The sequence below is a fragment of the Xenopus tropicalis genome, chromosome 5 (assembly GCF_000004195.4).
Source record: "Xenopus tropicalis strain Nigerian chromosome 5, UCB_Xtro_10.0, whole genome shotgun sequence".
NCBI classification, from domain to species: Eukaryota; Metazoa; Chordata; class Amphibia; order Anura; family Pipidae; genus Xenopus; species Xenopus tropicalis.
Genome location: NC_030681.2, coordinates 71,622,856 through 71,637,881, shown reverse-complemented (window position 1 = coordinate 71,637,881; position 15,026 = coordinate 71,622,856). Strand labels below are relative to the sequence as shown.

Sequence of the window (15,026 nt, the reverse complement as noted above, 5' to 3'; positions counted from 1 at the left end):
TACTTGCTTAAAATGGAGTCTATGGCAGAATGCCCTTCCGTAATTCAGAGCTTTCTGGATAATGAATCTCGTACCTGTATCAATTTTCATAATGCAGATTTTTCTCAGATATGTGGATTTTTATCTTGCACAAAGTGTAACAGACTGTTTATGTATGCTTGTGGGGAAACCCACAAATGTAATACAGGTATGGGATCCCTTATCTGGAAACCCGTTATCCAGAAAGTTCAGAATTATGGAAAGGCCATCTCCCATAGACTCCACTATAAGCAAATAATTCTAATTTTTAAAATTAATTATTTTTCTCTGTAGTAATATAACAGTCCCTTGTTCTTGATCCCAACTAAGATATGATTAATCCTTATTGGAGTAAAAACAAGCCTATTGGGTTTATTCAATATTTAAATGATTTTTAGCAGATCGAAATTACGGAAAGATCCCTTATCCGGAAAACCCCAGGTCCCAAGCATTCTGGATAACAGGTCTTATACCTGTACCTAGATAATCTGTGAATTTCATTGTGATATGGAAAATTTCCAAAAAATGATCCAGGGAAAGTTGCAGGTGGTAAAATCAACCGTGAGCTACAGGGACAGTACGGCTATCCTGGGGGAGGATTGATATATTTGCTAGGAAAATAATATAGTCCATTTGCAGCCTGGAAAAATCTGCAGACAACAACCGCCCCTCTGATAGCTTTTTTTGTACTGCATGAGCAAAAGATGAGCTGTGCTGTCAACATAATATTATAAAACACTAAAAAAAAAATGTATTTTTTAATGCTTGGTTTATTTCTGGAACAGGCACCACTCTCATTCTGTACAATACACCTTTTAGTAAACAAACAAGGTTATGAGGCGCTTGATCTACATATCACTCTCTAAGTAAGTTACAGGTAAAGGCTGTCTGAACTACATCAATAAAGTTGTGTTAAAAAAAAAAACGCTTTACGCCGCCTTTTCTATTTTCGTAGTGCGCATGCGCATAATTCCCAACCCGGTTCTGGCCGCGTCTATTTTGTGTTAACAAGAATAATGACGTCATAGCCGTGGGGCCCGCAAGGTTCCGGAAGCAGATGAGGGGTGCGTGAGGCCACGGGAATTGTTTGAGGATTGTACTACATAGCAACGTGAGCCATGGCCAGGCATCGCAATGTGCGTGGATACAACTACGATGATGGTGAGAGATGGAGCGTATCCGGGCTCACCTACAGTTCGGGCCTTCACACATTGCCTCTGTGACATATGGAACAGGAAGGGGGCCTTCACTTAGTGCATGTTGTAAGACTGGAGAGTGGAATGAAGTGTGTCTCCCAAGATCTGAAGGGACCAAACATAGTTAAATAACAAATATCCAACCATGTGCTTTTACACGTGTCAAACACGTCAGTCTTGTCTTTATTAAAGAAGGGATTCTTATCCTGCACAAAGTACTTGTTTTATAGGTATTCAAGTTTGAGTACATTCACTTAATCAGTGCAAGGCAATTGCCTGTTACTAAATGTATCCATTTTAATACAGTTAGTTTAAAGAAGAAGAAATGGCAAAAATTCTGCTGGGTGCCAGTTTGTTAGGCACTCACTAATGAATGCAATTATGAAGATCTGGCAGGGGTAATTTCTTGCAGAGTGTGCCACCCTTGTCTTCAGTGCTCTTGCCTCTAAGGAATCCTTTGTGTGGGATTAGACTGTGTGCATGCACTCATTGGGCATTGTAGCAGATAACAGAATGAGGTGAAAATGTGGCACTCCTCAAAAAGGTCCCATGGGCTGGAGCAAAATTTTAAAGGGGTGACGGGTCATTCCCCCCAAAAACTGGCAGCCTCAGTATCAGACGTATCTTGTACGTCTTGTATGTAATCCTGTTAAAGGACATGTCGACCCCAAAAATAATTTCTTGCCTAATAAAAAAACATAATTCTAAGCAACTTTCCAATTTCAATTTATTGAAAATAATTAGTGCTTTAAAAGTTATTTGTAAATGTTATTGCTATAGAAAGCATTTGCTGAGCTCCTGGTTGTTACTTTTTAAACAATGTTGCAAGTGCCAGTCTCTTCCTGTGAGTCAAGTCTGTCAGTCTGCTGATTTGTTACATTGTTTCAAATGCCACAGCCACCAGGGCAGAGAATAGAAAGGACAGACACTGCTTTTATAAGCAGTTATATACATACAAATAACTAAAAAAAAAACATTACAAATATGTTATGAATGTATATTGCAAAGTTGCTTAGAATTTATGTTTTTGCCTAATGAAATAAAACTTATTTTTGGGGTTGACATGTCCTTTAAAGGTGATCTAAACCCCCAAAAAGAATTTATTTTAACTTTACATCAATTTATCATTTGTTTCATACAATAATCGGTGTGTGTATGATTGGAGATGAACCGTCCAATATTGGTAAAAACCTTGAATATCGATGGGCTCATCGATCTGGCAGGACTGAAAATTTTGATCTGCCCGAACATCATAACATTAATGCTGAATGATCTGATAGGGGGTAAAGAATTCCTTTGTTTTTACCTGCATATTTGACTGTTCAGCTCTTAACATTAGGAGAGTGAACAAACAATCTTTCCTATGACCAATAGGCATGGGAAAGAATATAATTGTAGCATGTATGGCCACCTTTAGGGTTTAAATTCCCTCAGGAATGTAAACAGTGGTTTTAGATAAAATCATGGACCGTGATGTTTTCAGTACTCCTTTTAAGATAGAACATAATGTGCCAAATAATGACACCCCCTTTTTTTACACCTATCTTTTCTGTTACCTGTCATGTTGCACCATGAGGCACAGGACTTCGTGGTTCTAGAACAGAGTGCAAAGTCTCTCTGTCTAAACACACTGCTCCCTGAGTTTGACAACACTGCATTCAGAGAGGGTGGCCCGCCCTTGGCATGTGTCAGTAACTTGTGCATCATACAGTTGTGCAAGCTAGGGAGCAATGGGCTCTGCAAAGCACAATAGAGTCTGTGCTTACAACCTTACAGCAGGCATTAAGCAGAATACACTTACAAGCATATAAGTTACTAGAACGTCTCCCAAAACTACCTTATTAAAGCTTACACTTTGTTCTCAGGTGAAAATACTTCATTTTTTAAATGTTGGTATCTGTTTAAATAGACAGCAACAAGAGGTCCTCTGCACTCACCCTTTATCAATATCTGTTTAAATAGAATAATACAGTTGTAACATTGAGTTTAAACATATTGCTATCCTGTTACTAAGTTTATTCTGTGGCAAAATGTAACAACAGTTTAGTATGTTGTGTAAAATGTTACTAGAGTTGGGATAGAGTCATTCGTGCCTGAGATTTTAGGAGTAATTTGCACAGCAGATTGCTGCTTTTACCCATGTTCAGGAAAAGCAGAGGAAGACATTATTAAAAAGTAAAGGATGTCACCTCTTAATTTATCTACCATTTATAAATGTTGGGCACATCTCCCCCACCCAAATGGCATCATTTGCACCCTCCATTGGCCAGCACCATCACATTTTCTAAAACAAATAGCAGCTTTCACCCAGCCGCCATTTTCCCCCACATTGTTTGTGACAAAAATAAAAACAAGCAGCTACTTATTGTACAGCGCTGCGGAATATGTTGGCGCTTTATAAATAAATGTTAATGTAATGTAATGTAGAGCAGAGTATCTATGGCAACCATCAATACCATTGTCATCAATATTGAGAGGCATTCCTCCACAGCTTTCATGTTACTGTCCTGGGTTAAAAGGAATGGAGCAGTGTCTCAAAGCTCAGTGCAGTGAGAGCTTCAGCAGGACCTCTTGTTCATCTTTGTATTGTTATTGTTGCTCTTACATAGACATGACATTGTCAGGAGGACTTATTGGAATTTCCTTTTTTTTTTTTTTACCACAGCTTTTAAAAAGTCTCTCTCGGTGCAGAGAAGATATTTTTATACAAATGCAAATTAAGCTTTTCTTTACCTTTTTTAATTGTTTGATTTGACCGAAATAACACACGTTTGATACTACTGTACTGTCTACTGAGATTTAACAAAGATTACTGCTATGGGCTGAAATGTGGTTGAATGGTTAGCACCTAGTTTTAATCTTGCATTCATTTACATCTGTTGAATTCTGAAGTGAGTCCTGTGTGTGCAAACCAATATGTTCATAGAGGTCACAAGTGTTACCTGCAGACAAAGTTTGTGGTTTAAATGAACAAGAAATTGTAGAAAGAATGTAATCAAATCTATATCCTATGTGCATGATTTTGTTAAAGTAGTAGTGTATCTTATCACACAGATTTGAATGGAAATAAATGGGAATGCAGTTTCTATGAACATTTGTAAGTCAAAGCAACTGAACTTGCCAGTTTGTCCAACCTCTCCAACTTAGTTGAACTGGTAATGTTTAAGGGCAGTGGCACACGAGGAGATAAGTCGCCCTCAATAAATCTTCACTATTGCTGGCGACTAATCTCCCCAACATGCCATCATGCTGGCAAAAATGTAAATCGCCGGTGGGAAGGTATATGCATCAGTCACCCGAAGTTGCCTCACAAGGAAACTTCAGGTGACTTTGGAAAACCAAAGCGACGCGTATGCCATCCCACCGGTGATTTACATTCTTGCTGGTGGGATAGAATGTTGGGGAGATTAGTCACCCGCATTAGTGAAGATTTATCACAGACAACTAATCTCCCCATGTGCCACTGCCCTAAGTGGTAAGCTCATAAGAACTAGTGATCCTTAGACCTTGCTAGCATGTTTACCTGTAAGTATTTTCTGACAAATACGATTCATAATTGTCATGTCATACTGCACTCAGACATGCACTCACTCAGGTAGAAACACAAATTTTACTGCCACAATAAAATGCTTTGTGTGGTAAAGCTATAGTGTTAAATTTATGAAACCTGGTAAAATTGTGAGCAGTAAACTTGTTTTCCTTTTTTCTAAAAAAAAAAAAAAAAAAAGTATTTTATATTTGTTTTATGTACTTTTATTTGCATATTACTTTTTGTTTTTCTATAGACTGATAGAACAGGAGGTTAAACTTTCTTTCTATGTGGGAAAAGATGCTTTTCAGTGACCTAGAGCATGTGGGAAGCATTTTGGGGGAAGTGACGATGATATGATTGGGGAGAAGACCCAGGCCTGTGACATTATTCTGTTAGAAAACATTCATTCTTCCATAATTTTTGTTGAAAGTACTGTGAGACAGATTTATTACATATTAAACTAGGGAGTGCAGAAGGTCTAAATCTAAATTCCTGTTTAACAACACTTTTCCTGACTATTGAACATTTTCCATATATGTATCCGTTCGTCATCATGGGTTTGACTGCTTTGAGAAGTCAAACAAATTAATTTTCTTTGGGTGTGACTACTCAGCTGCCCAAGCAGCACTACTTTCCTAACTCTTGAATGCATTAAAGCCTTTATTTTCTATGTTGGCATCATTATAATTATAAAGTGTAACATAGTGAAAAAGCCAGTATTACTTCCTTATTAGTGCTGGCCATCTATAGTAAAGGTATCCAGTTTTCATAAAAGTACAAATTTAAAAATTGCTGTTGAATTTTTTAATTACCTTACTAAAATTTTCACTTTGAGAGTTAAAATCCTACAGCAATTGCACATAGGATTTTGGATCAGCTTGGGTTAGATTTGTTTTTCTCAAATATTAATATTTGGTGAAATTGTTTCAATTGCTTGCCTCATTTATAATCACTTGTATTTACAAGTGAAAATGAAATGGCGCACAAACATACAGGATTTTGCAACAGGACTTTGCCATGTGTAGATATTGTCTGTGTATATACTATAACCTGTACATAAAAATACAGTAAAATTATACCTTTGCTAGGTAACAATTGGCAACAGGATGTTCAGGGCATCACATGTAGCCCTCAGCCACAGATACTTATAAATATTACAGAGAACTCCATAAAGTCTGTACAGGCAGAAGACAAAGGCAACAACAGCAAAAATAATTTCACAGTATAGTGTTACTTTAAAGGCATAACAATTTTTTTTTATTAAAAGTGATGGTGACCCATTCCTATCAGTTAACCAGAACATGTCATGTCAGCAGGCAATGGCAGTCGCAATGATCTTTAGCTAAAAATGTGCTGATCCAGCCCATTGTTGCTGGGCTGGTGGCAATATTTTCATTGGCTAGAATACAGATGTAAATAGTAATTCCACCTACTGAATGATGGTATTGCCTCAAAGTCATCATGAGTGATAGTACACATTCTGTGCTTTATGGCATCAAAGCTGCTTCAGAGTGTCTGTTTTGGTACTGTAGCTTGGTTGGCTTGGGGGAACTTCTACAAAAAAAAAAATTGGGAACATTTTTTACATAGTCTTGCCCACACTTTCCTATCTGTTTTATAAAGTTTATGTATAATGTGTGTGGAGTTTGCATGGAGGAGAAGTCATATTTTATATGAAAAGTCAGAGAATTACATAACCATAACAATAAGTTATATATTTTTTTCCCTTCTTCATATTAACTAGACTTTGATGACGATGACCTGTATGGGCAGTCTGTTGAGGATGACTATTGCATTTCCCCAGCAACAGGTTTGTTTCTTTGTTTAATATTATGTAAAAAGTAATTTTCACTTTTACAAAAATATATTTTTGTCTTTCCCAGGACCTGATTCCCATTGAAAACATTTTTTGGTTAAAAAGAAACTTTTTTTTTCTGTACAACCTTCTGAATGGCCAGACCCGACTTGTGTGTGTGTGTAGTTTAACATTTTTGTACGTGTGGTTTTAACTTTTTTATTCTGTAATTTTTGGATTTATAATAGCAGACACTCTAACTAAAAATGTTTTAACATCTTTAAAAATGAAATAGCTTGAAAATCATGTTTCTATTTAGCTAGTTCATTGACCAGACTGAAAAAATGAAGGCAAGAGAACCTAAAAAACTGACCAAAGCGAATAGCAGAGAGTCTTCTATTATGTTTAGATGACTTATAACTTTAAGAGGACTTGATTACATTTATATTATATAACTATATAGCATCTAGCAGATTAAAGGAGAATGCAAGTCAAAATTTAAAAAGCATACTGCCCAATAGTCCTCCTATTGTTTAGTAAAAACGCCACACTTTTGGCTCACCTAATCAAATAGTCACACTTACTTCACATTTTCTATCTGTTTTCTTGAACAGGCAGCCATCTTTAAAAAGGTATTCTCCCTTCCTTTCCCTCCTGCACATGTGTTTCATTCCCTCCTCCCCCCTCTCTGGCAGATCAGCTTCTGATTGGCTGGTGGGCATGTGTAGCTCAGAACAGGAGACAGGATCAAGTTACACATAGTTACATAGTTACATAGGGTTGAAAAAAGACCAGAGTCCATCAAGTTCAACCCATCCAATTAAACCCAGCACACACAACCCACACCTACTAATCTATACACTCACATACAGAAACTATATATACAACCACTAATACTCACTGTAGATATTAGTATCACAATAGCCTTGGATATTCTGATTGTTCAAGAACTCATCTAGGCCCCTCTTAAAGGCATTAACAGAATCTGCCATTACCACATCACTAGGAAGTGCATTCCACAACCTCACTGCCCTCACTGTGAAAAACCACCTACGCTGCTTCAAATGGAAGCTCTGTTCCTCTAATCTAAAGGTGTGACCTCTGGTGTGTTGATTGTTTTTATGGGAAAAAAGGGGGAAACACCCCCTATCTGGCTATAATCCCCTCTAATGTACTTGTACAGAGTAATCATGTCCCCTCACAAGCGCCTCTTTTCCAGAGAAAACAACCCCAACCGTGACAGTCTAACCTCATAGTTTAAATCTCCCATCCCCTTGCACACACATGTGCATTGCTACTGAAGGCTGCCGCTGGCAGCCTACAGGAAGGGGAGAGAGATTTAAGTGATGTCACTGTAGTCTTCACACTGCTGTAGGCTGCCAGCACCATATCTCAGAGAAGCAAGCAGGGATCTGGGAATTTAGATATGCAGTAAGTACTGCATATAAGTAAGAATGTCTTTAGACTTACTTTAATTTATATTAACCTTTCCTTGTCCTTTAAGGTTAATGATAAACTGGGTTGTTTGAGCACTGACAATTTTTTATTATTGACTGATCTGCTTCTTCTGAGTAATAACAGTTATGTGCTTTATAGTCAATCTTAACTACCTTCCTAAAAATTATAAATGCATCCCAGACTGGTACTGTTGGCTCCGAAGCTAAGATACAGAACATTTTCCCTAATTCATCGTCTTTAGATCTCTTGGTTACAATACTTTATTGGCCTACCATATCACTGCTTTTCATCCTATGTGTTGGTCTGGGAAGACTCACTTCAGTCAGTAAATTACATCACTGTTTAATTACTTATGCTGCAGATGAACAAACATTTTATTTGATTTAATTTGAGTATTTTGCCTGCTGCTTTTGTGCTCATTTTGATATATACTATTTTTAAACTGTTACAGCTGCTCAGTTTATATACAAACGGGACAGGCAAACAAGTTTTACAGAACCATTAGAAGAAGAGGAGGATGAATATGAAGAACCTGATAAGTTAAAACCAAATGACTCCTCTCTAAGTGCTGCTGATCAAGGTATTTCCCCTGCTATATAAGTGTGTCAAATGTTGCTAACTGCAAAAAAAAAACAAAAAGGTAAAAAAATATTAATAGACTGGCAAAAAAAACAAGACAGCTGTTTAGGCATTGAAGGGTAAAGGTTACACAAAGATTAACATCCTTTACACGTTAACTTTTTGCTAACTTTTTTTTCTTCCTTAAATTATAAAATAAAAATTATTAGGACAAGGAAAGGCTTTAGATGCATCATACAGTATATTATAGAGGCCCTATGTCTGTACCTGTCCGGTGACTTTTTTTTAAAGAAATGTTGCTCAGGTCTCCTGCACGTCCCTTGGTGCTATTCCCCCTCCGTCGGTAGGCACTGTTTTGCTTATAATTACATCATAAATATGTCACTGTGAAGGGAAATGCGCATTCTGCAAGCTTCCGCCTCTCCCTAGGGGCAAGCATGTTCAAGACTCTTATGTCCTGGCAGGACATAGCAGGAGTGAAACAAACACCAATTGGCTCATAGCAGTCAATTTTTGTGAAACTGGTGAATGATGGGAATTTTTCTATATGAAGTGAGCACTTTGCCTATAATGTAGGGTTTGCAAAGAAAAAGCTTAATATAGAGGGAAAATACAGATGGCATACTATAGGTAAGGCTTTTTAAGGCTTTTATCCTACCCTATTTATTATGTATTCATTAAGTCAGTCTTTATCTGGTCATAAGGGATGCCAAGTACCTCCATCAAAGTCAGGAAAGCAGCATTTGGAATGCTACTACACTTAACCATATTTTCCTTATTAGTATGCATGAATGTCATATTGGCAGGCACATGAAAGTGCAAATACATTAGCAAGAAACTGGCAAATACAAAATTTTAGCTGTTGGTAAAATGTTTACTCTCAATCTTTTTGCAGCCAGACTCTATTCCTGCCTTGAACATATGAGAGAAGTATTAGGGGAATCAGTGATGGAGCAAGTTATGATTGATGCTGTTTTGAAGAGTCAATTTGATGTAGCCAAGGCTCTGGACATAGTATTCAAACAAGACTGCAACAAAAATATTAAACCAGCCAATCAAGATATTATTACAGAGAGACCAACAAAAGGTATTTTCTTAGTTTGCTTTTGTAGTTATGCAGAGTAGGATTTTGGCAAAATGTTAATCATTGTGTTGCCATAAATAAAGTTTTGTTGGATTTTTTGTTCAATGTGCTAAATAAAGGCCTAATAATATTCGTTTATACACAGCAATCCTAACACTGAAATCTCTTACGGGTGCTGCACATGTATTACATGTTTAATCACAATAACTGTTCGCAGTCGGTAATCATTACAGGTTTGACATCTAGAATAAGGCTCCAGACACAGAACCGAAACGTTGACGTAACAAAACAAGATGTTAATTGTGGAATAAATCGAATTTAATGATTACGGAGTGTGTACAGTTATTGTGACTGGGTTTGACACCTAGAATAAGGTTCCAGACCAGAACCGAAACATCGATGTAACAAAACAAGATGTTAATTGTGGAATAAATCAGATTTAATGATTACAAAGTGCGCTCAGTTATTCTGATTTATATATATATATATATATATATATATATATATATATATATATATATATATATATATATATATATATAATATTAAACAATAGTCCTTTATTCAATATCCATCTACGCGTTTCGAAGGACGATCATGTGGGAATCGAAACACATAGATGGGAATTGAATAAAGGACTATTTTTTTTGCAGACCTACACACACACACACGCACACACACCCACACACCTAGAATAGTGCACACCATATACACTGTAATAACCTGGGTACTTGAACCTGAATAGAAATACAAAAGAACAGAATGTCAGCACTTACAGGATTTGCATGAAAAACAAAAAATGGATTTATTTGGCTAGATGTTTCAGTCCCCTACTGAAGTTTGGAGAAGCAAAATTGTGCAAACATTTTGCTACTTCTGATGAAGGTCCCCATGGGGACCACAAAAAATCCCTTTTTTGTTTTTCATACAAATCCTATGTTGACATCTTGTTTTTTTCATATAGTGATTGATAATGATTTGGAATAAAGCAAATCGCAGTGACAGCTTTCACCAGGCATAGAGCTTTTAACGGGATTGTAATTGTTAACATCTTTGGATTTTATGCTGTTAAAAATCATAGTAGTGTGTTAAGACTACTGTGTATTTATGGTTCATTCATATCTATGAATTTGGTACAATTTTGGTCTGGGTTATTAGAGCATATTATACTAAATATGTGAAATCATTTTCAGTTAAAAAAAAAAAATTCCATTACATAAGTCTTCAGATATAGGATATATTTCATTTCATATCCTTAAATGCTAACATTCATGTTTGCTTGCAACATGTGTCCTAGATTGTCTTTAGGGATACAGCTGTGGATGTTGCTTTTAAGGGCTATGATACATTAAACAATTATGGGTGCTTTTCACAATGTGCTTTTAGTAGTCTTAAGCTGGCCATACACGCACCGATACTATCGTACAAAACCTCGTTTCGTACGATATTCGGTGCGTGTATGGCATGTCGGCGAGTCGACCGATATCGCAGAAGGCTGCTGATATCGGACGACTCGCCGATCGGCCAGGTTAGAAAATTTTGATCGGGCGCCATAGAAGGCACCTTACCAAAATCTGCCGTCAGGGCTGAATCGGCAGAAGGAGGTAGAAATCCTATTGTTTCTACCTCCTTATCTGCTGTTTCAGCCCTGACTGTGTGTGGTGGATCTAACGATGTTTCGTGCGTCAGATCGCCACGTGTATGGCCAGCTTTAGAGGTGGGTCAAATGCCCTCCATGAGGAGTCCATGACTTACAGGAAGATATATATTAGAACATTACACCAATAAAAATCTAGTCTAATAGATGCAATTTCTGGTTATTGGGTGGCATTAACTCTGGTAACCCTGGTATAGAATTTTAATTTAAAATTCATATGTGGAAAAAGAAAAAGGCAAAATAGGCATATACAGATATGGAACCTGTTATCCAGAATGCAGGAGATCTGGGGTTTTCAGATAAGGGGTCTTTTGGTAATCTGGATAACCATACCTTAAGTCTACTAAAAGATAATTTAAACATGAATTAAACCCAATAGGATTCTTTCAAAAAGTATTAATTATATCTTAGTTGTAATCAAGTACAATGTACTGTTCTATTATTACAAAGTGAAAGGAAATTATTTTTAAAAATGTGAATTATTTGTTTAAAATTGAGTCTATGAGATACTGCCTTCCTGTAATGCAGATCTTTCTGGATAATGGTTTTCAACATAACAGATCCTATACCTGTATTTAATTTATACAATCACTTATCTGTGCAAGTTTTACTTATTAAAGGGGCAGTAATGTCAAAAAGTAAAATTCATTTGCCTATGGAAGAAGTCAGTCCAGTAATTCTCTATGTTCTCTACTGTTTAATAAAATTGATTTAACATGTTTTTAAATGACCTGTAGCAAATAAATGCCTCTGTCTTTTTCCTTTTCCATCGATCCCTGATGCTGTCCCTTTTCAATCTGTCTTGACTGTGTGAAAATTATTGGCTATCGTAAGGTAAGAAGCCATATTTTCTTCTAAAAAGAACTTAAATAATGACTCTTGTTCTTTTAAAAAGAAGTCTTCAGTTTGTTCTACTGTTAGTAGTATGTCAAAAAATGAGAGTTTTGCTTTTGATATTACTCCTAACCTTTCTTTGTCAACACTGATATCTGCAAGTCCTAATCAAACTTACAACATTACAGAGCCAGGTTCATTATCTAATATCAATCTTCTTGACCTGATAACAGACTCTAAGGTAGGTTCTGATACTGGGAAAGGATCAGACATGCTTGATGCTAAGCTTTCTGAAATTGCATCTCTGGAAACCAAGTGTTTACACAAGGCTCCAAATCTACAGCCTTTGCTGACGGGGAATAACAGTTCTATGGATGTTTTACAGTACAAGCAAGAAAATATGGAAAATTCTGGCTGCAGCTTAAAAGATATTCAGGATGACTGGTTTCCTACAAAAATGTCACAAGATGATAAAGTCTTTCACAAAGAGGGAGATTTGTTTGGCAGCCTAAGCTCTGTTCTGCAAAATACAGAAAGCGATCAGTCAGTGTCAAAATATGGCAGTCCGTCCCTTGCCGATCTGATTCACGAGCATTATGAGATGAATCCCTTGCAGGATATCTCTTTTATTAGCCCTCAGCAGAATCCACACAGTAAGGGAAAACTGGCAACTGATTCTGTGTTATCACAATTGTCAGGTCAATCAATTGCAGCTCTTGATATGCCTTCACTTTCACTTTCTTTATCATCCCTATCTGTGTCTAACACCTTAAACACTAAAGCTACACCTGTATCCTTATCTGATCTTTTTGCCCAATCAAACAAGCACGTTAAAAATAATCATCACAACTTATTATCCCATACGGTTCCTTTAACTGAACCAGATAAGGTAATTGATCTCAGTGCCCTTATTAACAGCCCAGAAAAAAATGAAAATGGTCTTGTTCTAAACGAAAAAAGTTTGTCTACAGAGAAGAGTAAGCCTGAAAATTATCTCAAGAAAACTTCTAGTTCTAAGCAAATGCATGTTTCTAAGGGTTCTAAGAAATGTACATACAGGGCAAGGATTCTTAAAGCCAGGCCATCTGCATTTGCTCTAACTTTATGTTTTACTTACATTCCTAAAACATGCAAAAAGAATATATTAATGATTCACCAATATCCCCATAATGATCTGGTTGAGTTAACCAGGGAAAACCACAATCCAACACTTGTACCATTTGATTTCCAAACACCTTCTCCTGATGATATTGTGAAGGAAAATCAGAAAAAGGCTTTCGCTAGATAAAAAACAGAAGTACACTATTTTTTTAACGTGCTGTCTAGATATTTTAGCTGGGAGTCACAATGATTTTTCATTTTATATGCTGTTTGGAAACATTTATAATTAGTTGTCTTTTACGTAGCATTTTAGTTTGCTAATTATTCAGCAGGCTTTGACACATTTTTAACTTTAATTTTGTCCAAAATCATTATATAGGGTAATATTTTGATGAAATAAGTTTCCATGTTCATTGTGGTTTTATGCTAGTGTACTTAAAATGATTGATATTGCTTGATCATAGACTGCTTCTGGAGAACTACTTATTGATCCATCCTGCTGTTCACTGCCAATTTTGTACCTCAGTAGAAAGCTAACAACCATGATCAAATGTTTTTGTACATAGACTTCAGCTGTTCACATCCACTGCATTATTTATTACTTTTAACTTTTTTCTGAGCCGTGAACAAATTGCACAAATCTTTTTTTTACTACGACAAAATACATCGGTAAAACACATTTATTTTTATTACAGTCAGATTGTGAGGATTCTCTTATTGGAATCTGATTTTTAAAATATCACTGCATCTAGCATGATGGCACAATCCTAATTCTCTGCAGCATAAAATATTGTGTTTTCCAAAGCAAAGTCAATATGGGAAAAGGAATTCTGTCTTGATGCATGCACCTTTAAGATATGTTACCAACGTCAGCACTGCATATTTCCTGTGACGTGTTCAGCCTCCAGATTTATTTAAGAGATGTTGATGTAGTAGCTGTTAATTTTTGCATATGAGATTTTGATCACATTGGTCTTCTCAGAATTAATCTCTAGAATTAAACTGCTTGATTGAGAAAACTCTGGTCTATGGCAGCATGCAGTTGCTAGGGAACTTTTTCATAGTCATTCCTAAGTGTTGTTCCTAATGTGCACCTACTTTTTTTTCTGAACTGGAAGTGGCTGTTGAAAGGCAAGGCCCGACTGTCTCTGGTTCTTGCTGAAAAGACCATAGTATTCAAAAACTCCTGTATTCTGGGGTCTTTCTTTAGTGATAATGCTTCAGTGCCAGGATAAACATTTTATTTATGCCTAATGCTAGTGCATTTGTGGCTTCTTACATTCCTGGGATTTTTTGGAGCTGACTTATATCTGACTATTCTTGCTTTGTTATGTTAGCTGTCAATCTGAAATAAATGATAGCTCCCAATTTGATCATCACTTTACTATTGATTAAGCGTTTAGTTGGCATTATTTCCTATACTTTTTATGCACTGATCAACTAAATATAACAGATGCTGCCTGCCTTTTATACTTGTAAATAATGATAATCCCAGGATGTGTACCTCTCTACAAATGTAAATGCATTTTAACTTTTCTTTTGTATTGTACAATGATGCAGAAAATGCTAGCCTGTTTTTGTACCATAACATGTATTTTTACTTCAACAATTGTATTTTTTAAGAGAAGACTAGTCTTGCTGTTTTCTTGTTATATGTACAGAAAATAAAGCTACTGATAAACCTTTAAATGGTGCATTTATGTGAAATCACCTATATTAAATCACTAAAGCGGGTACTTTTAATACAGGTATAGGACCTGTTATTCAGAACG

General features: G+C 36.3%; 1 protein-coding gene across 3 annotated transcripts in view; it reads left to right on the top strand.

The window, feature by feature from the left end:
• The first annotated feature begins 949 nt into the window (after window positions 1-949).
• hbs1l (HBS1 like translational GTPase) overlaps window positions 950-15,026 on the top strand; it is a 66,345-nt gene continuing 52,268 nt past the window's right edge. The window contains exons 1-5 of one of the 3 annotated variants that reach the window (XM_012962790.3): window positions 950-1,179; window positions 6,491-6,556; window positions 8,451-8,579; window positions 9,474-9,665; window positions 12,159-14,943. In XM_012962790.3, coding sequence (XP_012818244.1) covers window positions 1,137-1,179; window positions 6,491-6,556; window positions 8,451-8,579; window positions 9,474-9,665; window positions 12,159-13,441 — 1,713 coding nt within the window. In that variant the 5' untranslated portion in view covers window positions 950-1,136 and the 3' untranslated portion in view covers window positions 13,442-14,943. 3 annotated transcript variants of the gene reach the window in all.